This window comes from Crinia signifera, chromosome 11 (assembly GCF_055691185.1).
Source record: "Crinia signifera chromosome 11, ASM5569118v1, whole genome shotgun sequence".
NCBI lineage: Eukaryota > Metazoa > Chordata > Amphibia > Anura > Myobatrachidae > Crinia > Crinia signifera.
In genome coordinates this window covers 117979948-118005453 of record NC_139227.1, presented here as the reverse complement: position 1 = coordinate 118005453, position 25506 = coordinate 117979948, and the positions used below count along the sequence as shown (strand labels likewise).

The 25506-nt window shown below is 47.0% G+C and overlaps 1 protein-coding gene across 9 annotated transcripts in view; it reads left to right on the top strand.

The window, feature by feature from the left end:
• Positions 1 to 25506, top strand: part of DGKZ (diacylglycerol kinase zeta) — a 125374-nt gene that overhangs the window by 85277 nt on the left and 14591 nt on the right. For 7 of the 9 annotated variants that reach the window (XM_083164500.1, XM_083164501.1, XM_083164499.1 and 4 more), the window contains 15 exons: positions 980 to 1062; positions 4085 to 4145; positions 4975 to 5088; positions 6597 to 6737; positions 6898 to 6976; positions 8266 to 8321; positions 8477 to 8539; positions 11508 to 11581; positions 12609 to 12720; positions 14921 to 15120; positions 15282 to 15382; positions 18023 to 18102; positions 21046 to 21090; positions 22830 to 22899; positions 23132 to 23172. In XM_083164500.1, the coding sequence (XP_083020626.1) occupies positions 980 to 1062; positions 4085 to 4145; positions 4975 to 5088; positions 6597 to 6737; positions 6898 to 6976; positions 8266 to 8321; positions 8477 to 8539; positions 11508 to 11581; positions 12609 to 12720; positions 14921 to 15120; positions 15282 to 15382; positions 18023 to 18102; positions 21046 to 21090; positions 22830 to 22899; positions 23132 to 23172 (1320 nt within the window). The remainder of the gene's footprint in view (positions 1 to 979; positions 1063 to 4084; positions 4146 to 4974; positions 5089 to 6596; positions 6738 to 6897; positions 6977 to 8265; positions 8322 to 8476; positions 8540 to 11507; positions 11582 to 12608; positions 12721 to 14920; positions 15121 to 15281; positions 15383 to 18022; positions 18103 to 21045; positions 21091 to 22829; positions 22900 to 23131; positions 23173 to 25506) is intronic. The other 2 variants (XM_083164498.1, XM_083164497.1) reach the window with 1 other exon arrangement.

Sequence of the window (25506 nt, the reverse complement as noted above, 5' to 3'; positions counted from 1 at the left end):
TGTTTTTGTGGGTGATCTGAGGTCACTTAGCCTATGGTGAAGAGTAAAAGAAAAATTGTGCCAGCGCTGGCTGTTTTAAGAAAAATACAATACACGGCTCTCAAAGGTATAACAATATATTAATAACAATTAAAAGAAGTAAAAAGGTAAATCACTCTAGTGGTGTAGTTAATGATACACAATTATGAGCTAGCTATCACGGGGATAATCAGATTTGAATTAAGTTTATAGCTTAGGGGTGAGTTCAATTGTGAAACAATGTGAATAAGCTGTATATTACCATCCCATTGGGCCCGGTTTTGTTTTGCCAGGTTCTGTGACACGACGTCCTGTGGTTGTCCTATATTTTCAAGGACTCAAGGTTTCCCAGTTTGAGTGTCCTCTTGAGTGCATCTGGAAGGATTAGGGATCATGCAGTTATCCCAAAAGAAATAATTTGTAATCCAGGAATTATGAGGATCCTCCGTGGGATAGGTGGACAGGTCACTTGGCGGGTGGCAAATAGAAACAGCAGTTTTCACAGGTGCTCAACGCGTTTCCCCGGTGTCACCGGCTTCATCAGGAGCAAGTACTTGCTCCTGATGAAGCCGGTGACACCGGGGAAATGCGTTGAGCACCTGTGAAAACTGCTGTTTCTATTTGCCAAAGTGACCTGTCCACCTATCCCACGGAGGATCCTCATATTTCCTGGATTACAAATTATTTCTTTTGGGATAACTGCATGATCCCTAATCCTTCCAGATGCATTCAAGAGGACACTCAAACTGGGAAACCTTGAGTCCTTGAAAATAATTAATAAATTGTTATACCTTTGAGAGCCGTGTAGTGTATTTTTCTTAAAACAGCCAGCGCTGGCACAATTTTTCTTTTTCTTTCTATATATTTGGGCTTGACAAACCCAGTGCCAGCAGCTGCTGATAGCCCACCACACACCTACCCAAAATCTATGGTGAAGAGTAACATCGTCTGTCGCACACAGGGGGTGAAGATCCTTCAGTCCTTCATGTGGTATCTGAACCCACGACAAGTGTTCGATCTCAGTCAAGGCGGCCCAAAGGAAGCGTAAGTGTTGTGTACACCCGCGACGCGTATACTGGGGATTTTCTGTATCGCCTGTTATCTGTCTGCTTGTTTTATTTGCAACTCTAATGGTGGAATCTGGATACAAAAGGTTATAGAGGAGCTTCTTAAGAAATTGGTCTCCGCCCATAATTCAGCTGCTTGGCCTTTATTGGCTGCCGGGACTGTGCCGTGTCTCCAAAGTTTAGTGGCGGGTTAGATTAGAACTACATACATATCCCTATGTGTATGCCACAGTGTTACTGCACGCACACCAATTATCTGGAAAACTTAATAAAGGGATGAAGCTTTAACCCCTTGAGTGCCAACGAGATCCTCAAAATATCCGCTAAAAACGCCAGCGCCGCTCGCAGTTCTTTTAGTATAAATACAAATACAGCTATATCAATTTATTGAAGTTTATTAGGTACTTGTTTCCTAGCATGGCCACACCGATTTCCATCGGGGTGGTCGTGTCGGAAAAATCACGTCGATCGCATCGCATGCGATGCGATCGACGCGACCGACCCGATTTTTTAATTGAATCAAATGTGAATAGGGTCCCTGGGACCCGATTTTACATTGGATTCAATGTAAAACATTCCCTAGACCCCCAAATTTTACTACGTAAATCCCACCCCACGATAGACGCCAACCTGAAGCGTGGCGAGCTACGCTTCGGGCTCGGTGGCTCGCTGCGCTCGCCACATTATATATTCTCAACTCCACGCCGACGTGGATAGTAGGGGAATGAAAAGGTCAGAGGACACGCACCGCCGCCCCTCGCGGGCTCGCTGCACTCGCCACGCTTCGGGTTGGCGTCTATCGTGGGGTGACGACGGGGCCATATATAATGTGAAATGGGTCATATTGGACCCATTTCACATTTTCAAAGGAAATCGGGTCCATCGCGGGCATCGTGTACCTTAACTTAAAGGTACACGATCCCAACGATTGTGGCCGTGCTAGGAAACAAGTACCGTTTATTATTTAAATATTGCACCCAAAAAAAGAACTGGAGAAAAAAAGGGGGGGGGGGGGGGTACGTATCTGTAAGCGCTGTCTTTAGCTGCTTCTCTAGTGGGAGTCCTCTGAGATGAGCAAAAAATAGAGAAGAGATGGGTTTTGAGCAGCGCCGGGCTTCACTGAGAGAATCACGATTGTAAAATTGAACAATTTATTGTGTATACAAATACAAACAAAATCTAAAAAAACAGAATATATAAAATCAATAAAATAGGTCAAGGTCGCAACCAATTAATCCTGCATATTTCTCCGCAATGAATCTGATCTCCAAAGAAGCCTTTAGAGTCTCCAATCACTTATTGGTAAGTAAAATTCATTAGAAGTGTAGGATAAAAGAAAGTTCCGGAATATTACCCAGCTTTAGGGTTAGGTTACCCCGGTCAGTCAATGTGCAGTCCGTCTGAGATGGTCCACAGTGTGGGCGAATGGCACCCCGCTGGCAAAAGTGGAGACGGCAGGGTCCTGTACTGCTGGTGAAGTGCCGGTCCAGAACGGAGATGAAGAAAGAACAGCTGCTGTGATCGGCGCTGGCATTTGTAGCGGATGTTTTTGAGGATCTCACAGCAACACTGACACTCAAAGCGTTCATGTAAGAGAACCAAAATAATGGCATATGGAAAACCAAACTGAATCATTTGTAACTCTAGTAGCACATGTGGGAATAATGTACAGTGGGGAAAAATGTATTTGGACAGCCACCATTTGTGTAAGTTGACCCACTTAAAAAGATGAGAGGTCTGTCATTTCCATCATAGGTGCACTTCAACTGTAAGAGACAGAATGGGAGAAAAAAAAAAGGGAAATCGCATTATACGGGAACACGGACTTTCAACTCCCTCCACAGATTTTCGATTGGGTTGAGGTCTGGAGACCAGCTAGGCCACTCCAGGACCTTGACATGCTTCTTACAGAGCCACCCCTTAGTTGCCCGGGCAGGGTGTTTGGGGTCATTATACTGGAAGACCCAGCCACGTTCCATCTTCAATGCTCTTACTGAGGGAAGAGGTTTTTGGCTAAAATCTCATGATCCATCGCCCCATTCATCCTCCCCTTAATACGGATCAGTCGTCCTGTCCCCTGCAGAAAAGCAGCCCCCAAGCATGATGTTTCCACCCCCATGCTTCACAGTGGGTATGGGGGAGTTTATACCAAAAAGTTCTATTTTGCTCTCATCTGACCGCATGCCATTTTCCGAATTCTCCCCTGGATCATCCAGATGGTCACTTTAGACGGACAAGTAGGACCTTTCGGGTGCTGCATCCCGAAATCCATGTCAACATAATGTGTTATTCATGGTAACCTTTGTGACTGTGGTCCCAGTTCTCTTGAGGTCATTGACCAGGTCCCCCCGTGTAGTTCTGGGATCATTCATCAAAGTTCTCAAGAACATCGATACCCCACGAGGTGAGATCTTGCATGGAGCCCCAGGTCAAGGGAGATTGCCAGTGATACTTGCATATTGTGGAGTAGCTCATCCCAGCCTACAATATTGTCCCTGGTGTCCTTAGACAGCTCTCTGGTCTTGGCCATGATGGGGAGGTTTTATAAAGGGTGTGGACAGGTGTCTTTAATACAGATAACCAGTTGAACCAGGTTCTATTACTACAGGTAACAGTGGAGGATAGAGGAGCTTCTTAAGGAGGAAGTAACAGGTCTGTGAGAGACAGAAATCTCGCTGGTTGGTAGGTGTCCAAATATTTACTTTCCGCAAGAATTTACAAATAAATTGTTTAAAAAATCATACAATGCGATGAAGTGCACCTATGATGGAAATTAAAGACCTGTCTCATCTTTTTAAGTGGGTCATCTTTTTAAGTGGCTCAACTTGCCCAATCAGTGGCTTTCCAAATACTTTTTTGCCCCATTGTAAACGGTCATAAAAACAAATCCCAAAAGAGTTTTGCTGTTACTGTACTGTGGCTGGGACAAACCCTCGTTGTCCTTACGCCTCCCATGTGCTGTAATACGCTCATTAATCTTTCTTGTGTCTTTTTGGCAGGTTAGAGATGTATCGGAAAGTTCCGTCATTGCGTATCCTAGCGTGCGGAGGTGACGGCACTGTGAGTCTTGTGTGTCCCAGGTTGTGTTTCTCTGTGCGCGGTGCAATCAATCTTTGCGCGGCAGCCATCCTGGTTTTTTGTCTTTTAATATTTTGGTTAGAAGCACACGGACATATCCAGAGTTCTAGTAAGCCAGAGAAAACCAATAAATAACCTAGGGCAATAGGATGCGGCTTTGCCTTTTACAAGATTCCGATTAAAATCGAAATATCGTACAGCATGTACACACAGTGTCGCTCCCATTTCGGCAACATCCTCCATTGTTTGTACATGCAGGAGAAAGGAGAATACTGCTGGAGCGAATCATACTGCACCAGCAACTCCTGCCCCCCGTCTGCCCTCGCCTTGCCGATGCCGCCACCCAGCCAGGTCCTGTTGATAATGTGGTTGTCGGGTGCACACATAGTTTACTCACAGTACCCCCAGCACCCACAAGTCACCGCGGTTTCTGCGAGGGACTGATGCTAGGCCATGGCCTGGTGTATAGGGGGGAGGAGTGCAGAATAGGTCTGAAGATTTAAAGGGTCACACTTTACCCCTGTACCCCACAAAGGACTACAAGTAAATGAAGTAATACAAATTAAAGCCTGTTTGTGCACGTCACGGCATGGCGTGCACCTTGTACAGTAGTTGTTCCTTAGATTATATTGTTTTTATGACCCTTATATTGTGCTGAATAGTTTGCATGCGTGTTATTTTCTCCTTTTAAGGACACTTTTTTATTTGTTTTTCTTTTTGTGAGTTGTTTCTATGGCTTAAAAGCAGCAATTAAAATAAAAATCTTTTATTGTTCTTCCTGTTTCACAATAAAAATGCTCTTCTGCCATAGGTGGGCTGGATCCTCTCTGTGCTGGATCAACTGCACCTCTTCCCTCCACCACCTGTTGCTATTCTCCCCCTTGGCACAGGAAACGACCTTGCAAGAACTCTCAACTGGGGTGGGGTGAGTTACCTTCTGTGTGTCGGGGTAAGATCTGAGGCTGCACTGCTATCCTGCACTCCTCCTGTCTGTTACCGGGAGGTATACTGTAACCCCGCTCTCCTCCTCCTGTCTGTTACCCGGAGGTGTACTGTAACCCCGCTCTCCTCCTCCTGTCTGTTACCGGGAGTTGTACTGTAACCCCGCTCTCCTCCTCCTGTCTGTTACCGGGAGGTGTACTGTAACCCTGCGCTCTTCCTCCTCCTCTCTGTTACCGGGAGATGTCACCCCACACTCTTCCTCCTCCTGTCCATTACCGGGAGGTGTATTGTAACCCCGCGCTCCTCCTCCTGTCTGTTACCGGGAGGTGTACTGTAACCCCGCGCTCCTCCTCCGGTCTGTTACCGGGAGGTGTACTTTAACCCCGCGCTCCTCCTCCTGTCTGTTACCGGGAGGTGTACTGTAACCCTGCGCTCTTCCTCCTCCTCTCTGTTACCGGGAGATGTCACCCCACACTCTTCCTCCTCCTGTCCATTACCGGGAGGTGTACTGTAACCCCACGCTCCTCCTGTCCATTACCGGGAGGTGTACTGTAACCCCGCTCTCCTCCTCCTGTCTGTTACCGGGAGTTGTACTGTAACCCCGCTCTCCTCCTCCTGTCTGTTACCGGGAGGTGTACTGTAACCCTGCGCTCTTCCTCCTCCTCTCTGTTACCGGGAGATGTCACCCCACACTCTTCCTCCTCCTGTCCATTACCGGGAGGTGTATTGTAACCCCGCGCTCCTCCTCCTGTCTGTTACCGGGAGGTGTACTGTAACCCCGCGCTCCTCCTCCGGTCTGTTACCGGGAGGTGTACTTTAACCCCGCGCTCCTCCTCCTGTCTGTTACCGGGAGGTGTACTGTAACCCTGCGCTCCTCCTCCTCCTCTCTGTTACCGGGAGATGTCACCCCACACTCTTCCTCCTCCTGTCCATTACCGGGAGGTGTACTGTAACCCCACGCTCCTCCTGTCCATTACCGGGAGGTGTACTGTAACCCCGCACTCCTCCTCCTGTCTGTTACCGGGAGATGTAACCCCGCACTCCTCCTCCTGTCTGTTACCGGGAGATGTAACCCCGCACTCCTCCTCCTGTCCGTTACTGGGAGGTGTACTGTGCACTCTCTCCCTGTGTGTCATTGTAACCCTGTGATGGTGCTGTGTTGCATGTCTGAATGACATTGCTAAATTGTAGTGGGTTAAAGGACCTTTCACGCCTAGGGGGAGGAGCAAGGCCCGGGGGGCTTGCTCCTTCACTATCCAAGCCACCACTGGTTGCCTTTACTGCTCACCACTGTGCACGAAGCGTGGCGAGCGTCCTTTTGGGACCCTCGTTCCGACCTTGCTCCTTCTTCTCGGCCCACCCTATCCTCCCCTGTGAAGTCAGGAGGTCCCTTAGCCCACTTAAATTTAGACCTAACCGTCCGAATGAGGACAGATTTTGGATGTGTATTCCCACGTCGTCATGTCACCCATGATGCTCCTGTTTTCCCAGGGTTACACAGATGAACCTCTCTCCAAGATCCTGAGCCATGTGGAGGAGGGAGCGGTCGTCCAGCTGGACCGGTGGAACCTGGAAGTGGAGAGAAACATTGAAGCCTACGAGGAGGATAGAGCAGAAGGGGCAACAGATAAAGTGAGTGCAGCCTGGCGCACACACAGCTTTGATTACATGTATTGGCAGCAGTCAGAAGATTAATACCTACATATATTAATGATGCTACACATGCGCTGATTAATGATGTACTGTATGTACAAGACAAGCACATGTGGTAATCTGTCCTCGCTTCCTACAGCTGCCCCTGGATGTGTTCAATAATTATTTCAGCCTGGGATTTGATGCTCGAGTTACCCTGGAATTCCACGAGTCCCGAGGTACCGTTGTAGTGTGTGTGTGTGTGTGTGTGTGTGTGTGTGTGTGTGTGTGTGTGGCTGTACCGTCGTATGAGGATCCTTCTCTACATTATAGGAGGAGGTTAGGGAAGCACTAGGAGAGCAGGAGCCCATGGCGGAAGTGACGATTGGTTTTGTGCGGGATGTACTAAAGAAGAAAAAATGGTTACTTGTGTATTATCAGGGAGCCCATTAAGCAAATAGCTTAGTGCCCTATTCTGCGTAGTGAGATCGCATCGCATGCAATTTTGCATGCGATGCAATGGTGCTATTTCATTTTCACTGCACACCTGGCCGCAGATTGAATTGCATCGTATCGCACGCAAATTGCATGCGATTTTATCGCATGCGATTTAGCACACCCCCACTATCCACATAAATGCAATGTGATTTAGCACATTCCCACTATCCACGATGCGGAACGCGTCCTCCCGACCTTTTCATACCCCCACTATCCACGTCGGCGTGGCAAGGGGCCACTGATTACTTTACATGTATTCCGCGGGGCTCGCTGCACTCGCCACGCTTCGGGGTGACTGGATAGTGGGGGGGTGCTAAATCGCATCGCACGTGATAAAATCGCATGCGATTTGCCTGCGATGCAGCCAGGGGTGCATCGTATAAGATGCGATCTGTTCGCCGGCGTACGTAGGCAAATTGTGCGCCCTGATAATACACAAGTAGCAAAAAAAAATTTCTGTGTTTGTACAATATTTTTAAATACACTAAAGACCCTCTCAGGGATTACGCCAGCTGGGTGCCGGATGACGGCCCAACAGTCGGGTTTCTGACAATCAGTACTCAAACATCGGAATCCTGACTGTTTTTAAATGCCTGAAAGTCGAGGTCCCGATTGCCAGACCGCTGTACCATGCCCCCCCCCGGTGGGCGGCAGGATGTACCACCACTGCTTGGTACATCCCACCCTCAGTGAGATAAGCGAGTCAGTGGGATAAGGTGGCAGCTTATTGGGCATCATCAGTTTTATTGTGTAATGGTGTGTGGACCTGGGCAGCAGTGTTAAGATCTCAGGAGTGGAATGGGTGATGGCTTGTGGGCCACATGAGTGGAGTTTGGATGGCGGCAGGAGTGGGGATGGACGGCGGCAGGAGTGGGGATGGACGGCGGCAGGAGTGGGGATGGAAGGCGGCAGGAGCGGGGATGGAAGGCGTAAGAATGGCAGACCATTCTATATGTTACATAAGGGGTTTTAATGTTCTCTTTAATTCAGCAGAATGTATTTGTGACTGTACTTTCTTGTCCTTTCTCAGAGGCCAACCCAGAGAAGTTCAACAGCCGTTTCCGCAATAAGATGTTCTATGCCGGGGTGAGTGTTCCCGGTTGTGTGCTGCGGATCTGTCCTCTATCGCGGCTGTGCGGATCTGTCCTCTATCGCGGCTGTGCGGATCTGTCCTCTATCGCGGCTGTGCAGATCTGTCCTATCGCGGCTGAGCTTCCCACTCACTCTCCTTTCTCACACAGACTGCGTTCTCCGACTTCCTGACCGGCAGCTCCCGGGATTTGGCCAAGCACATCCGTGTTGAGGTAAGTGTGTCCAGTGCATGGAAATTGGGCTTTGCAATCCGTATTTGAAGTTCTAACCAAGGATTATAATGTTCACTCTCCTTTGCAAGACTTGTGTTCTCCATTGTCCACATAGCTTATGTAACATCACAAAACCCCTGGGCATTAATACGTTGTTGTTTTCCTGACTTAAAGCACTAAGTCCTGGCTGGAATCAGCTGTTTAATTCATCCCAAAAGTATAGTTTGGAGTTGAGGTCAGTCCGGACTGTATTCTGGCCAATCATATTCTTCCACACAAGACTGCAATGAATTTTGGATGGATCTAACTTTGTTCACATTGGCATTGTCATGCTGAAACCCGTAAGGGCCTTACCCAATCTGGTGCCACCATGATAGAAGTTCCAAATCTCCAGAATGTCATTGTATGCAGTGGTAATATGATTTCCTACACGGTACTAAGGAACCCAGGCCAAACCGTGAAAATGAGACCCCAGGCCATTGTTCCATGTCCACTAAAACCTACAATTGTCTGTACCTTCTCCTGGTATCAGAGTTTGGAGGCCTATGGATGTAACTATCATCTATAGCACCTCCCCTGGCAGGGAGGGCTGAGTTTGGTTACGGATAAATGTTCCGGGTTATAGGTCCTGTTCCGAAGAAACAGCACGCTCAGATCCCGCCAGTTCCAGAGCTGGACGCAGCCATTTTGCTTTAGTCATGTGATCCAGTTCTGACCATTCCTGGTCAGACCGGAACTCTGCTGGCTACTGGAACCAATAGTTGCAGGCCTGATGGTATAGGAGGAAAGCCTTTGGACTCTGGTAGTAGCCAGGGCAACGCCGCTCTCAGTCTTCGCTGTGTGCTAGTTCCTATGCGCCTTGGAAGACTTTGTCTGCGAGTCAGGTCCCTGTTGAAGGCCACTGGCACATAGACCCTGCATCTCTGTTCTGGATTTCTGCCAATTAGGTGGTATTCGTTCTGAAAACCATCTAGTATATAAGTAAGCCCTACATTTGGACAGTTACCTTTTCTACACCTGCTGGTGTTTCTGCGCCAAGGCCTGGACTTGGCGCAGAAACACCAGCAGGTGTAGAATTGACACAGGCTCAATTGGTCACTATGACCCCAGCCACCTGTGTAAGCTCAGTCTAGCTGTCAGTACTGGACAGTTGGCTCAGGAAGTCTGTGTCTGACACAGACACTGGTGTCGGCACGCCTACAAACCCATTCTGGTGGCCTTCCCAACTCCACCTCCCAAACCCTGCAGCATATCAGTCATGCTGTGGCTAAGTCCGAATTGCGCCCTTTGTTCCAAAAACAGTGCACAGAAGAACAGTTTATATTCACTTGTATGCGGAGTTCTATGCGTTCCTTAAGGCGACAGTCACTAACTTGTATCTGAGCTGTCACTAATCTTCATCAGCTAGCTCTAGACTAGGCGGACGAGAGACCTAAGCAGTGCCATGTCCAGCTCTGCGTGGCCCGTGCGCTTAGTTCCGGGTCATGCGCAGTATGAATACAAACGAAATACTCTATGCATTTAGCCCCACATCACGACCTGCGATTTTAGTGCGGAGAGTTGAAAATAATTTGAAAGGCACAAAAATGAAATACTTCTGTCCTGTTGCATGGAGTTTGTAATTATAGGTGAGTGCACAGTCCGTAGATAGTTAGTTATTGTGCATACTGGAGTGCAGGCGGCGCTGCAGCAAACTGAAACCTGCACTCTACAAGGTGGCGATTAGAACTATTAGAGCACCAGCAGATGCTGCAGCTCACCAGCAGAGGGAGTGCTTGCACAATTCTCTAGACAAATTCCTATTGTATGGTTCTATAATATGCTGTCTCTGCTGATACATTTTAGCGAATGCAACAGTGTTTCAACACGTTCTGGATGTCAACACTGATCTGTCGACAGCCACAAACTCAATACTTGATATAAGGGTTTGGGTTAGGCTGTAATTAGGGTTATTTTGCAGTTAGAATAAGAGTACATGGGGAATCCAGTTGCCGACGTGCCAGCATCGACATTCTGTACATGGTACGCAGCCAGCGGATAGACTTTCTAGGTAGACAGTCACTAAGTCGACAGAGACTAGGTCAACATACCTTAGGTTGAGACTGCCAAAAGGTTGACACAAGTTTATGTTTGACATAGGTCGACAGTCAAAAAAGGGTGGTTTTTCATACTTTACTATCAGACTGGGAATATTATAATGTGCCGAGTGCAGCGTGCCCGTAGCATGGCGAGTGAAGCGGTACATATACACGGTGTCCATGTCGTCGTACATCTGCAAAAAACGTGAAAAACTCATGTCAAATTTTTGAGTGTCAACCTTGCCTAAGTCGACCATAAGCTCCTAAATGTCAATAAAATATATTGCACACATTTTTGTTTTTTTTATATTTGCAGATGACTAAAACCTTTCCGACATTGGTTATATTAATTGTGCAAATGTTCTGTAAGAATGTCGGTTGCAATAAAACAAAAAATGATTTGTACTCTGTCATTGTAGCCGCCTGTTACATTTATGCTGCTTTTTAAACGGCATTGACTCTATAATTTAAAATATTTTAAAAAATGGGTCAGACAGCCTTAACCCCTTTCACACCGTATATCTTAAATGCTATATTACCCGTTTAAGTGCGGTCTGAAAGGGGTATTACGGTTGCAATGCTGTTTTGTCCCATCACACACACAGGGACACTAAAACGGGTAGGACCCTGCTTTTTAACTGTTTTGAATTACTGTTTTTCTTGAACCGGTACATTCAAAACTGACCTTTCACGCCACAAATATTACTATTTTGAAACGGTAAAGAAATTGCATTTTTCCCGGTAATAAGTGCAGTCTGAAAGGGGTATTACTCAGCAAATCCTTAAACACATTAATTCTCAAAGCACAATGATTGCTCTGAAATTTGCAAGATTTTTTATTTATTTTTTTCGCTATTTTGTAACATGTCTTGTGTATGTTCCCGGTACAGTGTGACGGCGTGGATCTGACCGCTAAAATCCAGGAGCTGAAGTTACAGTGCTTGGTGTTTCTAAACATCCCTCGGTGAGTACAGCGCCACGGAGCAGCCTCCTGAGGCACGGTTTCACATTTCCAGACATTTTATTAGCATGGTCAGGAGAATGTCTAAATCAGGCTTGTCCAAGCTATGGCCCTCCAGCCGTTGTGAAACTACAATTCCCATCATGCTTTGCCACAGTTTTGCTATTACGGAATGCTAAAACAATGGCAAGGCGTGCTGGGGTGTGTAGTTTCACAACAGCTGGAGGGCCACAGTTTGGACATGCCTGGTCTAAAGTGACGTAAGATTGTGGGTGGAAATAATCACATGGTTTTTTCCACGCGGTGGTGCCCACTAAGCCCGGGCTTAGCTGCGTGAAATGGTTAAACCTGACCAAAGTAGTGGACGTGATGTGAAAAGTGCTGTTTGGGAACCCCAACTGTTCACATTTCAACTCGTCATTACGGCAACTGCGAATTTAAATGCTAGCTGCGCTTTATGCCCTAAATGGAACAACAATTGAATTGCTTTGACGGGCACCATCTACAGGCTCCCAAACTGTCAATCAGAAGGAAGATTGATGGTCTGGGGCCCTTTTGCTGACTCGAGTTGGCAACTTGCACCGAATGACTGGCATCCTGATCAGTAACGACAGCATTTGGCAGTGCCATGCAATACCTTCTGGTCTACGTCCAGTGACCAAAAAATGCATCCGATCTATGCAGAACTACCATAGAAGGGGAAGAACAAGAAGGTAGGTCTCAAATCCTGTAATGGCCGGTGCGCTCTCCAGACCTGGGATGGATTGGATTGGACAGATGGGTGATAGCAAGTGCCAAACACCTGTGGGAGCATCCATCTGCAACCGCGTTGGACAGAACGTCCCGGATGATTGCCGTGGGTGTGTACAGCGTCTATACCTGCCAAAGGCCGCTACGATGTCTCCAAGATTATTATTTTTGTAGCTACTTTATGCGTCCTGTAATGTCAGAGTACATTGAGACCTTAAGCTGACTACATTTGAATAACCATCGATCCTCCCATCTAGTACTGTGAATCTTGTTGTTACAGGTACTGTGCTGGCACTATGCCGTGGGGAAATCCCGGGGAACACCATGACTTTGAACCTCAGAGACACGATGACGGCTGCATCGAAGTGATTGGCTTCACTATGGCATCGCTGGTACTGAGAATGTCTTTATGCTTGTCCTGTTGCTGTGTGCGCACCTGCGTACATTCTGTCCTGATAAAGGCCATACATGCACACACATGATATCTGCAACTGTATCCAGGGTTGCCAGTCCTTCTGACATGGGTAAACACAGAGGGGGGTCTTCAGTTGCCCAGAAAACCCCCTTCGACAGGCCTAAGGTCTACAGGGTTGGAAAGTTGGCACAAGATTTAGGTCGACAATGGGAATGTCGACAGTCAAAATGTCGACTCGGACACTGTCTAAGTGTACCGCGTCCTCTTGTTTGAGGACTGTTGACCTTCCCATTGTTGACCTAATGCTTAAGTCGACCTCTTCCCACCCTGTCAACCTTAGCCATGTTGACTTTTATTCTGGTTTGTTCGCAGCAGGGCTGCGTTCGCACAGGGACCAATGTTTTTGGACTGCGCATGCACATTTCTGCACATGTGCATACGCAGGGTGTGGGGACCCATGGCGAACAACCTGTTTGCAAGGTGCATGCCCTCAGGACAGCGGGCGGAGAGGGGCGCGGGGAAGCGGGCAGTCCCATTAGCATACGGAAACGCCCAGCTTTTCGTGGGCTTTCCCATGAGAACCAAACAAAGAAAAATACTTCATTTCCCATGAGAACGCTGAGCATTCTCATGCTAAGGAGGCCATGATGCTGGGGGGGGGGAGGGGGGCAGCTGACATCACCGGATTTCAGCTGGCCACCCATTTCCTTCCCGGCGTGCATGCATATGTAAGTGATTCCGGCACTTTTATATTCGTGGAACAAAAGGTCAGCAACAATATGTTACCCACCAAAGAGCACTTGTCATGAATTACTTCCTTAAATAATTTATATTCGTGCACCTTCCACATCTTTCGATGGTAGGTGACCATCGAAAGATGTGGGAGGTTCCCCCTGCCCTGTTACTATGTAACATCCAATCACAAGCCCCTGCGAGCGAGTCGCCCTTGCAAATGGGTGGAATCAGTCACCCATTTGCAAAGCGGGGTTCGGTGGACTCACAAAGCTGTGAATTCGCAGCCTTGCGAATCAACCAGAATAAACCCTCCCCCATATTTCCCCAGTAGTGACTCTGCTGCCTACATTGTAATGCGTGTACCCAATTAAAGGCTCTGGCAAAGCTAGACGTTCTGACATCCGCTCTAGTAACATACACTAAAATCTCATAAAAAAACAGGTATACGGGCGCTGGAAAAGGGTCAGCTCTAACACTAAAACAGGTATTCTCAGCCTGATAAATATAACATGAAAAAAGGGAAGCTAGTCCCTAAAAAAGGGAAGCTAGTCAGGTTACATTTGTACAAGTGTACCACACCAACAGATTTTCCCATCACTTCAAATGTATGCAATGTCCACGTATGTTGTTCAGATTCTTCTTTCAAACTCCAGGGTCATGGAAGAAAATGGGGCAAAAAAAAAAGGAGAAATACGTCCCATTAGTGTAGTCTGGCCCAATAAAGTCCGTTAATCAAGGGAGGTGGATAGCAAAAAATCTTTCTTTCACCAGGTGATTTTCTGAATTCCTAGAGGTTCACCACAAAGTATAAGCTTACATGAGTACAACAGAGACTATACGCATCATGGTTTCTTTAAGGAACAGAGCTGTGCAAATGTCCCCACTCTGTATGCCACTCCGCACGGGTGCTTACATGTATGCTTACTTGTTATCAGCTGGATGTCCTCTCATAAAGATATCTTTCCATCCAATCCAAAAAGACTCTCTCCATACGGTGGTTTATAAAAAAAGTTTCAATTTAGTGGTACCACAAAGAAAAAACAACAAACGAAAAAAAACCTCCTCTACCACTTGCCACAATGAAGCATGAGATGGAAATTTCCGGGTCAGTTCACCAGCTTGGAGTTTGAAAGAATCTGAATAACACATGGACATTGCATACATTTGATGTGACGGTAAATCTCGTTGGTGTGGTACACTTGTACAAATTTAACCTGAGTTATCCCACCAGTGGGGCGCTTCACTATCTTCCCTGTTTTTTCATACACTGTAATCCCGCCACCCGTTACCGTATACCTTCTCTGACGCTGTCGCCAGGCATGATATTTCCATAGCTAGTGATGTATACATCCAGTAAATGCCGTGCCGGTGCCTGTACATTCTTGTCATATACACATCCTGACGCACTTCGCTTTCTCTTATTTGTTTTTCCATCTGGACAGGCCGCCCTTCACGTCGGTGGACACGGTGAACGTCTGCACCAATGCCGGGAAGTCCTGTTACGGACTTACAAGTCCATTCCCATGCAAGTGGATGGCGAGCCGTGCAAACTGGTGCCCTCCGTGGTGAGGATTAATCTGCGCAACCAGGCCAACCTTATACAGAAAACCAAGAGGCGTACGTCTGTCCCTCTGCTCAATGAGTAAGTGTCCTGCAAACGAGCCCTTACACCACAGAACCTAGAGTATTATCCCACCTTGTCGCTGCTCAGAAACTCTTATTGTTCCGTCCATAATGGACACATGAGACTGATGCAGATGAATGGGTCTCCGCACAGTGGCTAATAGGGGTGTTTGCTCTCAGTCAGCAGCCGGTTCCGGACAGATTGCGCCTACGTGTTAATCGCATCTCGATGCACGACTACGAGGCTCTGCACTATGACAAGGAGAAGCTGAAGGAAGCCTGTGAGTAGTCTACATGCACATAGTGCCCCGCACACGCTATATGATTATATATATATATATATATATATATATATATATATATATATATTATTCCATCTATCCTAGTTTTATATAATCTTTGTTCTTTCACGTCTTTTATTTCCTACAGTAATAGGCTACCTATTATCTTGTAACGGTGGGTGGTCAGCTGGAAGGTAAATGGTGGGGAACTCGTCGCCTCATTGGTGCAATAGTCAGATCCCTTGGTGCGCAGTACGGGGTAGGCCTTGTCCTTTGCTGTGGCTCTCTCAGGGTCTCCAACAGTCATATTTCTGTATTTCGGTCGCATATTAACTGAGGTCTGAAGAAGAGTAACTGGGCTGTAATGGGGGAAGGCAAAGTCCAGGGAGTGCTGGTGCAATCACAGCTTGGGCCTCATTCAAGTGGAGATGCAACTTCGACGGTGTCGCAGCTAAGCGATTATCGGTAGAATGCGAGTCTCGGACTCGTGCAAGGTGACGTTATGATGCCGCTCTCAGCGAGGTCTCCTATGCACAAAGCGTGGCACCAGCGGTGCCGCTCCCGTGGTCATTCTGTCATTGCCGTCTGTGTTCCTCACATGGGCGTTACGGGTGCATTGAAGTATACAGTTGCTTTGGCTTCTGTGGACATCTCTGTTTGTTTGTGGGCGGTTGCTGCAGTTGCGAAGCCTCGCGGTTCCTTCGCTGAGAACTATCGTTGTTGCATCAGCATCGGAATCTGCCCTCTTACGCGGAGTTGGTTCCCCACTTGCCTCCAGGTGTATTGTTTTCTCAATGTACAGTCTAGTACTGCGCCAGGACAGACACAACGCATATTAACCAACGCTCTCCTTATGCACAAATGCTGGTGCTTGTTTCCATACATTTAACATGGCATCAGGTTGTGGATTATATTGTGATTTTCTGTATAAACTCCTGTAATACCATTTGGGGAGTTCATGTCATCGCAGTGTTCATTAGTAAACTGTATGTATTAATCGGAACAACCTGGGCCTTTATGTAGTCACATGACTTCTGGTGGTGGAACATACGGACGCAGTCAGGGTTCTGGAGGGGAGGGTCACTGTGCATGGTAGGGCAGAACGGGGGTCATGGAGTACAAACTGGGGGGTAAATGTATGAAGCTGGGAGAAGTGATATCTATCCCCATATAGAAAGTTCTGTGCAAGGTGATAATGCTCCAGCCAATCAGCTTCTAGCTGCTAGTTTACATATTGCAGCTGATTGGCTGAAGCATTATCACCTTGCACACAGTGGGGCAGATGCATTGGGGCAGATGTATTAAGCCTGGAGAAGAGATAAACTGGAGATAAAGTGGAGATAACTTGGAAGAGTTAACGCACCAGCCAATCAGCTGTGTTTGAAATATGACAGTTGGGATCTGATTGGCTGGTGCGTTATCTCCTTCCACTTTATCTCCAGTTTATCTCTTCACCAGGCTTAATACATCTGCCCCAGTAAGCCTTAACAAGAGATAAACATCCAGCCAATCACCTGCTAACTGCCATGTTACAGGCTGTCAGTAAGGAGCTGATTGGCTGGACGTTTCTCTCTCCTTATCACACTTGTATTTATCTCTTGTTAAGGCTTAATACATCTGCCCCAATGTTCTTTATGAGGATAGATAGCACTTCTCCCAGCTTCATACATTTACCCCAGTGTCACCCATTTTTCTTACGATATACAAGACGTAGCTTCCTTAGTGCCACTCAGCAGAAATGGCCTATACACAGTGTTGCTCCTTATGGCACTGGATATAGCCCGATGTCCCCTTTGCATTTATATCTAAGAGCAACAAGGGTGCACGAGAGACTCACAGAAGGGTACAGCAGGCCCACTGAGAACATACTTACCCTGCCCAAAATCCTATGCCTGAGCAGTCTATCCTATTGGCAAAGTATGTTGTTAAACCATAGAGCGTAGAAGCCGGTGGGCAGCCTGGCGGGAGCGCAGGTTCCTTCCCAGTAAGTGCAGCTCCCTCTCTGGTCTTTTGAACAATGAGTAATAATGGCAGAGGAGAGAACTGGCACCCAATTGAAGGAAATTGGCACGGTCTGTGCCAACAGCTCTTTCTACCAATCAGGTGGGCTGCCACGTAACATTGAGGTTAGATAGGGCAAGGTCCTACAAAGTATGTTGAGTCTTCCCCAAGATAAAGCAGTCTCACCAGACAACAGAATGATGGATATTACAGTATATGGTGGTGCATAAAGAGGAGTATTTTGATGACCCCTTGGAGTTCTGTGACCTTTGTCTTGGTCCTGCGGGCCTGTGATATCGCCCCGATCCCTCTTATCACATCAGTACAGACCTCATACGTTGTTTAGTCTATAGAGGATATCTTTCCTATTTATTGATTTGTTTTAATACATCGAATCCTCTTATTTCTTTATCTGGGCAGATAGAGGAACTGACTCGATCTTCAGCACAGAAGCCTTTTAGCATTGATCTAGTTTCTGTCCTATTTCTGCTACTTTTTATCCACCCCTCTTCCTTTTTATGTGTCCTCGCCCCATTCTTTCAACCCCGCTCCTCTTTATACACCCCCCACCTCCCTCCCTTATTATACTCTTTTTAATTCTCTCCCTGGTTCTTTTTTTCTCCTTTATGGCGATTGCAGCTCTCCCACTGGGCGTTATTGTGGTCCCCGGAGACAGCGATCTGGAGACATGTCGTTTACACATACAGCAGCTGCAGGAGGTAAGGACACGCTGTACACACACATACTAATCAGCCCTGTGCTCACTGCAAGCATAAACTCTGTGCTGTGCCGCTGATATGAGACGCGGCGGTGGATCCGTGCTCTGCTGGCCGTCAGATGGGCCCAATGAGTATTACTGTTCTGTAGGCTGCAACAGGTACCGCTACAAGCATAGAATCCGTTCCAGCGGGTCACACGTTATGCACTCCATGACCACCCAGCTTAATACCCAGTGCTTCCCAGTCACTCTCCCATTGCTTTCAGGCATTAATTTGCCGTGACGCTGGTGCCCCAGTCGCTGACCCATTCTCTCCGTGCTTTGTGAGGCTGTGAAGGGCTTTCTCTTGCCTTGGTCTATAGCGGCCACTGTGTATACTCCCTTAGGCCACCTAAGTGGCTGTGGCTGTATCCGTAACAGCAAATCCACGCAGACACCGTCCACTCCGGTGTGTAGAATCCAATATATTACATGTATGTACTTGGGGGCTTGAGAATAAGTGCCGAAGCTGGGGCTGATTCTTATTAGTACGTGGTTGGAAGTGCGGACGGGTTTGCGTAATTCAGCACTTGCGCCAGAGTAAGAAAGACAGAACTGCAGATACAGATGGAGATCAGAGGGGCGCAGAGGTTGATCCATCCGTTGGGAGAACTTTCTGAGTTTCTTGGCGGTAACCGGCACCTTGCGGGAGTCATGGCATTATCGTGGATGCATAAAGTTGGATTCCGCGCTTGTTCATAGCGGACTGAACCGGTTTCAGGCGTGTCTTTTTATTTTTTTTGCACCCGGTATGGTTCTGGTGTAAGCACAAACACTAATATTGAAAAATATGGACATAAAAAAAAAACAGTTGTCGTGTATGCATGAACGCTGCATGCGGACAGTCAGCCACAGGCAAGGTACAGATCAGAATTACAGACGATTACCCGAGCAAACAACGGCATGATCTTTCCATCACTCCGCACTAGGTCGCACGTGTTAACTGTATATGCTGGTTGGCAGTGTAGCAAAGCCGACCAGAAGATGTCGTCTGAGTACACACTAGATAGGCGAGGATAAGTCTCTCCAAATTGACAAATCATGACGATCTCATCCTAGTGCAACCTGGCCCGAGGCTAGTTATTGAAGTCTCCCGCTGCGGGCCACCTGGAACTGAAGTCTAAAATCTTATTTATTTCCACATTTAAATTCCGAATGACTATACATAGAAATATATTGAAAGTTTTGAAATGTAATATGTGCTTTTGTCTGCAGTAGCCCTTTTGGATGATGGGATGGGATGGGAGCTGTATTCCCCAATGCACTATTGCGCACAGGGGAACAGTAACATGTGCTCACAATCAGCCCCTGCAGGAGGTGCCATGTGTCACACTGCACCCAGTTGCACATCCAGTATTGTCACTCAGGAGCACTGCAGGGGCACGGTGACATCATGGAAATAGTTTGTATTGCGGATTATTCCAGACCGAGCTGTTTTCTGTGGCAGAATCCCAAAACCGCCACTTTATTTTCTCCCATCAAATCCCCCCCCTTCTCCCTTCTGAGCGCTGAGGTCATCTCAAATGGATTTAGATTTATTTAACTTGGCGCAGAATCCCGAGCGCTCGACAGGGAACCGGCTGCAGTGACACCTTCTCTCTCGCGTTGCCAGAAATACAGATGCAGCAACACTTTGTCCTATAGAAATCGTCACTTTTCTCTGCAAACACTTTTTTTTCTTTTTTTGTTTCCTAAAGAGCAAAAGAACTTTCAGGTCTGTTGGCTTCTAATATGGTGCTGAAAGTATTTAGAGGTGCATGGTGTAACGTAGTATTTCGTATGGATACAGCAGCAGGCAAACACAGAACATAGACATGTTGCATATTTTTATCGGCAACAGCTGCTTGTGCATTCACTTCGTTTTACAAATAAGACCCTATTAAATGGAGAGAAAAAAATCACAAAAAAGATGCACGGCGGTACAGAGCCACACGGAGCCCGCGCGCGATGTATAATGTGACTTGTATCAGGATTGATATGAAATCCCGGCGTTCGGAATCCCGACCGCCGAAATCCCGACAGGGGGGGGACATGGATCGCGCCCCCCCTTTGTGGCCTCACTGCGCTCGCCACGCAGCGGGCCTGGTGCTTTGCTACACTCGGCACACTAATTTATTCTCCCTCTATGGGTGTCGTGGACACCCACGGAGGGAGAAAGTGTCGGGATTCTGGCGTTGCGATTCCGACCGCCGGGATTCCGACTGCCAGGATTTGAACTGCATCCCCTTATATCGCATGGAGGATAGATGGAAGTGGACACATCTGTATGGTTCTTTTTCGCTTTGGGATATTTTGATTTTGGAACCTTAGTTGTAAAGCGCAACGGAATCGGCTGCGCTATATAAGAAACTGTCAATAAATAAGAAATATGTCAAAGCTTAACACAAAAATGGATAAATAAGAAAAGTGTGTTGTACTTTACTAAAACTCGTTATTATTTAGGAATATATCAGACCTTGCTTCTCCCCCTCATCCATCCAGTCTATACTTTGCCTGCGCAGGGAAGTCCTCCATCCAGATCTTGACCTTGCTGCAGTGGGAGCCGGTGGAGGGGCAGGGACACGCCCACTGCGCCATGCAGGGTGGAGACCAGACCGTATTGGAGTATTATATAGAGTTCTCACTTACAGCTTAGTAGTTCCATGACTTCCTTTGCCAATGGCTGCACTCACCATTTCCCCATCGCCCTTATGCCCTAGTGATGTCCGTTGTTCCTGGTGAATTGATAGGCTGGATACTCGTTACAGAGTAGCAGAAGACTTCTGTGCCGGATTTCCTGCTCCCTCTGCATCCTTTTAGGGGGACATCCGGGTACCTCCCTCTGGCCCATAAATAGTAACTGGAGTACTTGTATCCACTGCAGGGGTTGTATGGGGATTAAGATTATGTGACTCTTTCTTCCCAGGACTTTCCAGAGTACCCCACAATCTTGCAGCGTCTTGACCTGAAGGTGTGTGCAGCAACAAGCTGTCCAATGTGCCATCTGTCATTTTGTGTTGTGTATCTGCATTATTGTTGTGTAACCGCTGCCCCCCTCCCCCTCCCCCTCCCCATGGTGATGACAGTGCTTGGTGATTGCATGTGCTCTTAAGACCCCCTAGTGCTGTGTCCTGGAATAACAATGACGATGAATATTCAGTAGTGGTTTGTTGGAAGCCTTCCTATAGGTGTGGCGTGACTGATGCCTCGGCTCAGGGTTCAAGACCGTGGGTCGCACTGTTGTTGCCCTGGTGGCGCTTTTCTTCACCTTGTGGTGTGCTGCCTTAGGATGAGCCAATCTTCCTGCTCCCAGTCTCCTCTACAGTGATGGAGAAGTGCCCTGGTACTGATCATAAGGAGCAGCGTAGTCTCACTTTTCCCAAATGTCACCATAATACTGTAGTCCAGGTTTCAAGGATATCTGTGCTCGAGCACAGGTGACCATACCTCAGTCAAATTATTTGAATTATCTAGATTCCAACATGGATATCCTGAAAACCTGGAATGTAATGGTGGAGTTCGGGAAACTGCGGTGTAGAGAACAGTAGATGATGATGACTATTTGAAATTGAGGAGTATAAATATTCAATTTAACGGAATTGTATAGTGGTTGCCTATGGAAACGGTGCCAATTGGCACTCCTTCTGAGGTGCGCTAATAAGAAAGGAAATGTTGGGTATGTATGTGTGTAAAGATCAACAAATATAGATGTCTGTATATTTAGATTATATCATTAAACGGAAAAAAAGGAGTTTTTGACCGAAAGCATTTTTTTTGTTGTTTGTTTTTTTATTTTTATACCCAGCCGACCAGTTTAGAAACAGGGAAGGTAGTCATGGCCCTTTCGTCATAGTCTTTCTATAGTGACTTTACGGGTGGATTCCACGACCGTCACAAGGTCATAATCGGGATGTACGCGGCTATGTGCGACCTCAGTGCTCTGATTTACTTATGCTAGTAATGAGGCTGTAGTTATCCAGTTTCCTGGTTTATGCCGTGCCCGGGCGCCACTCTCCCGGAATTACTAGATCTGTGCCAAGTTGGCGCCATAGGTGTGGGCAATCCGTTGTGGTTCTTCGGAGTAATATTGCAGGGTGATATTGGAGACCACCTATGCGGCAGAACCCATCTCAGAATGACAAGGGCATAGCGTGCTTTGTAACGTTACTCGATCAGTATATCCGCCTCTTGCTTTCTATGTGCAGCAATGTTTGACGATGGGGTACGTTTTACTTAAGCTTCTAAAAATGGAAAAAGGCGATTCTGTCAATCATTTGCACCCTAGAAAATAATAGACTGAATCTCACTGCATACCTTCCAACATGACCCATTCCAGTAGGTACAACATGCTCTGTTCCTGGACTTCCCTGCCAGTGGCAGTTACAGAGCTTGGACTCCAGCACGGTCCAAAATTCAAAGAGGAGGGGTCACATCAACTGTCAGTGAGTCCAGGCAGTGATGTTTGGAGTGGCAGTAGGTGTGGCTCCCCTTTTTGAATATTGGACTGTGCTGGAGCCCCACCTCTGCAACTGCCACTGGCAGGGAAGTCCAGGAACAGAGCATTTTGTACCTAATGGAATGGGGCGTGTTGGAGGGTATCTCATTGGTTGTTATGGGCAACATCTTTTCATTTTTAGAAGCTTTAGTGAACTGACCTCATTGTGAGACGATATCATATCATTTGCTAATAAGATTTGTTTCTTGATACAGGAGGACGGAACAAACAAGCCACAGACCGTGTCCTCCCAGAAACTCTCGCCAAAGTGGTGCTTCCTGGATTGTGAGTATTCGGGCATAACTGTGACCGCACCGACAGTCTAGAGAACGCGGTACTAGAAACCCGTGTAGTCACTGAGGCAGGTTAAGGTTCCACGCCTCAGCGATGTCTCTGGTCCCCAGTAAGTTGATGGACTGCGTTTTTAGGAGTTTTCATTAATCCTCCAAGTGAAACGCGTTGCATGAACTTTGCTGTATAATGTGATCCTCTGCTGACCGTTGGTTTTCTCCTTCAGCCACCACCGCTGATCGCTTCTACAGGATCGACAGGGCTCAGGTGAGTTTGGAGTGCACACTCCAGTTAGTCCATCAGTTCAGTGACCCCTTTTGAGCCGCATATACTCCCAGCACCTCCACTATTCGGGTGACCTTTTTTTTTTTTTTTTAACCACTACCATAACCGGCAGACTTTTCTGTCGCTTAATATGCCGCTGTTGTGTAAATGATCTAACAAGTGGAGCAATGGGCCTCTAGCAGTCGTTCCGTAATCCATTATTATTTCTGAAAGTGTACCGGCATTAGAACGACTTAAATATCGTACTGATATTCGATGTTAACTAGGTGTTTTTTAACTTAGTAGGGGTCTCCAGACTTGTTTTAGTCTGCGTTTATAGGATTTAGAACACCCAGGTATTTGACGAAGCGATGACCTCTTTGATTGCTGTTAGGAAAATATAAATGTCGGTGGAATATGTGCGTTATGGTTTCATAAATTGTACACAGTTGACGCTTTCCCTCATGTTTCATTGAATTTAATAAATCTTGGAGGGGTGCATTGTAGCAGACTGTAATGCAGAAAACAGACACCTGGGGGCGATGTGGTGTGATTCAGCTCTGTGAGGAGTATACTACAGCTGTGCTAAGGAATACTGATACCTCAAGTACTATTGACTGTAATCTAAGATACAACTTCTAGTAACATCCTCAGAACTGAAGCTGCGTTGTGACACCACAAGGGATCCGCAGCACCCAATTACAGAGCACATAATGAGCAGCCGAAATAGTCACTTACATTTGAACACAGTAGAGCAGTGGTTCCCAATCTTTTTTCTCTCCTGTACCCCTTGATTAGGCTTTTCATTGATGAGTACCCCTCCTCTCAATTTAAAATATAGACAGTACGAGTGGAGTGTAAGTGAGTGGTATGCGTATCCTATGCATGTCCTTATATTAAGGAGTAGCGGACAGGAATCGTGCCCTTCCGTGTCTGGCCGCTGGCTGTGTATTGTCTCCAGGGTTCCCACTAACACCTGTAGGATTAATGCCGCTGCTTCTTCCACCCGTGTCAGTGCAGGGCAGATGATCGCTGAAGTCTGAGGGCAGCGCGAGTAGCTCCCAGTGGATTGCTGGTCAGGCAAAAGCACAATGAGACACTGACGTTGAAGGCAGAACCATAAGTGACACAACATGGTTCTTCTCCATAGCAATGGGTCTTCTTCTTCTGCCATCAAAATACTTTTTTTCATCTTCCGCCATTACCAATATTATTTTCAAGTACCCCCAACTGGTCTGCAGAGTACCCCCAGGGGGGTACTAGTACCCCAGATTGGGAACCACTGCAGTAGAGGATAACTGTAGGTTATATAACCATAGCTACGTATGCAGATGCCACTGACATAAGTATCAGGGTGGCAGAAAAAAAACGCAGGATTTGGTGCCATCAAAGATGGTTTAAGTAAGAGAAGGAAAAGCACAAGAGGGCAGAGGACCCTGCTCGTCAGAGCTTAATTGTGCACTCTTGTTTATATTCGAGAACATCTTTTATCTTTTTAGGAAGTCATTACTTTATTCACATCCAATGGCCTATAGCAGTGGTTCCCAAACTGTGTCCCGTGGCACCCTGGGGTGCCTCGGAACACCTGCAGGGGGTGCCCTGGCTTGGTGGTCCAGGATCAATTCAAAATTATTCCACAGACATTCTAGCGTTAATTTTGTCGGAAGCCAATTGGCCTACTTGTATATTTTTGGATTGTGGGAGGAAACCGGAGTACCCGGAGGAAACCCACACAAGTACGGGTAGAGTATACAAACTCCGCACAGTTAGGGCCATGGTGGTGATTGAACCCATGATCTCAGCACTGTGAGGCAGTAATGCTATAACCATTACACCGTCCGTACTGCACCGTATATATAACACATGGTGGGGATAGAACCCATGACCTCAGTGCTGTGAGGCAGTAATACTAACCATTACACCGTCCGTACTGCCCTGTATATATAACACATGGTAGGGATAGAACCCATGACCTCAGCGCTGTCAAGTAGTAATACTAACCATTACACCGTCTGTACTGCCCCGTATATATAACACATGGTGGGGATAGAACCCATGACCTCAGCGCTGTGAGGCAGTGATGCTATAACCATTACACCATCTGTACTGCCCAGTATATATGACACATGGTGGGGATAGAACCCATGACCTCAGCGCTGTGAGGCAGTAATGCTATAACCATTACACCATCCGTACTGCCCCGTATATATAACACATGGTGGGTATAGAACCCATGACCTCAGTGCTGTGAGGCAGTAATGCTATAACCATTACACCGTCCGTACTGCCCCGTATATATAACACATGGTGGGAATAGAACCCATGACCTCAGTGCTG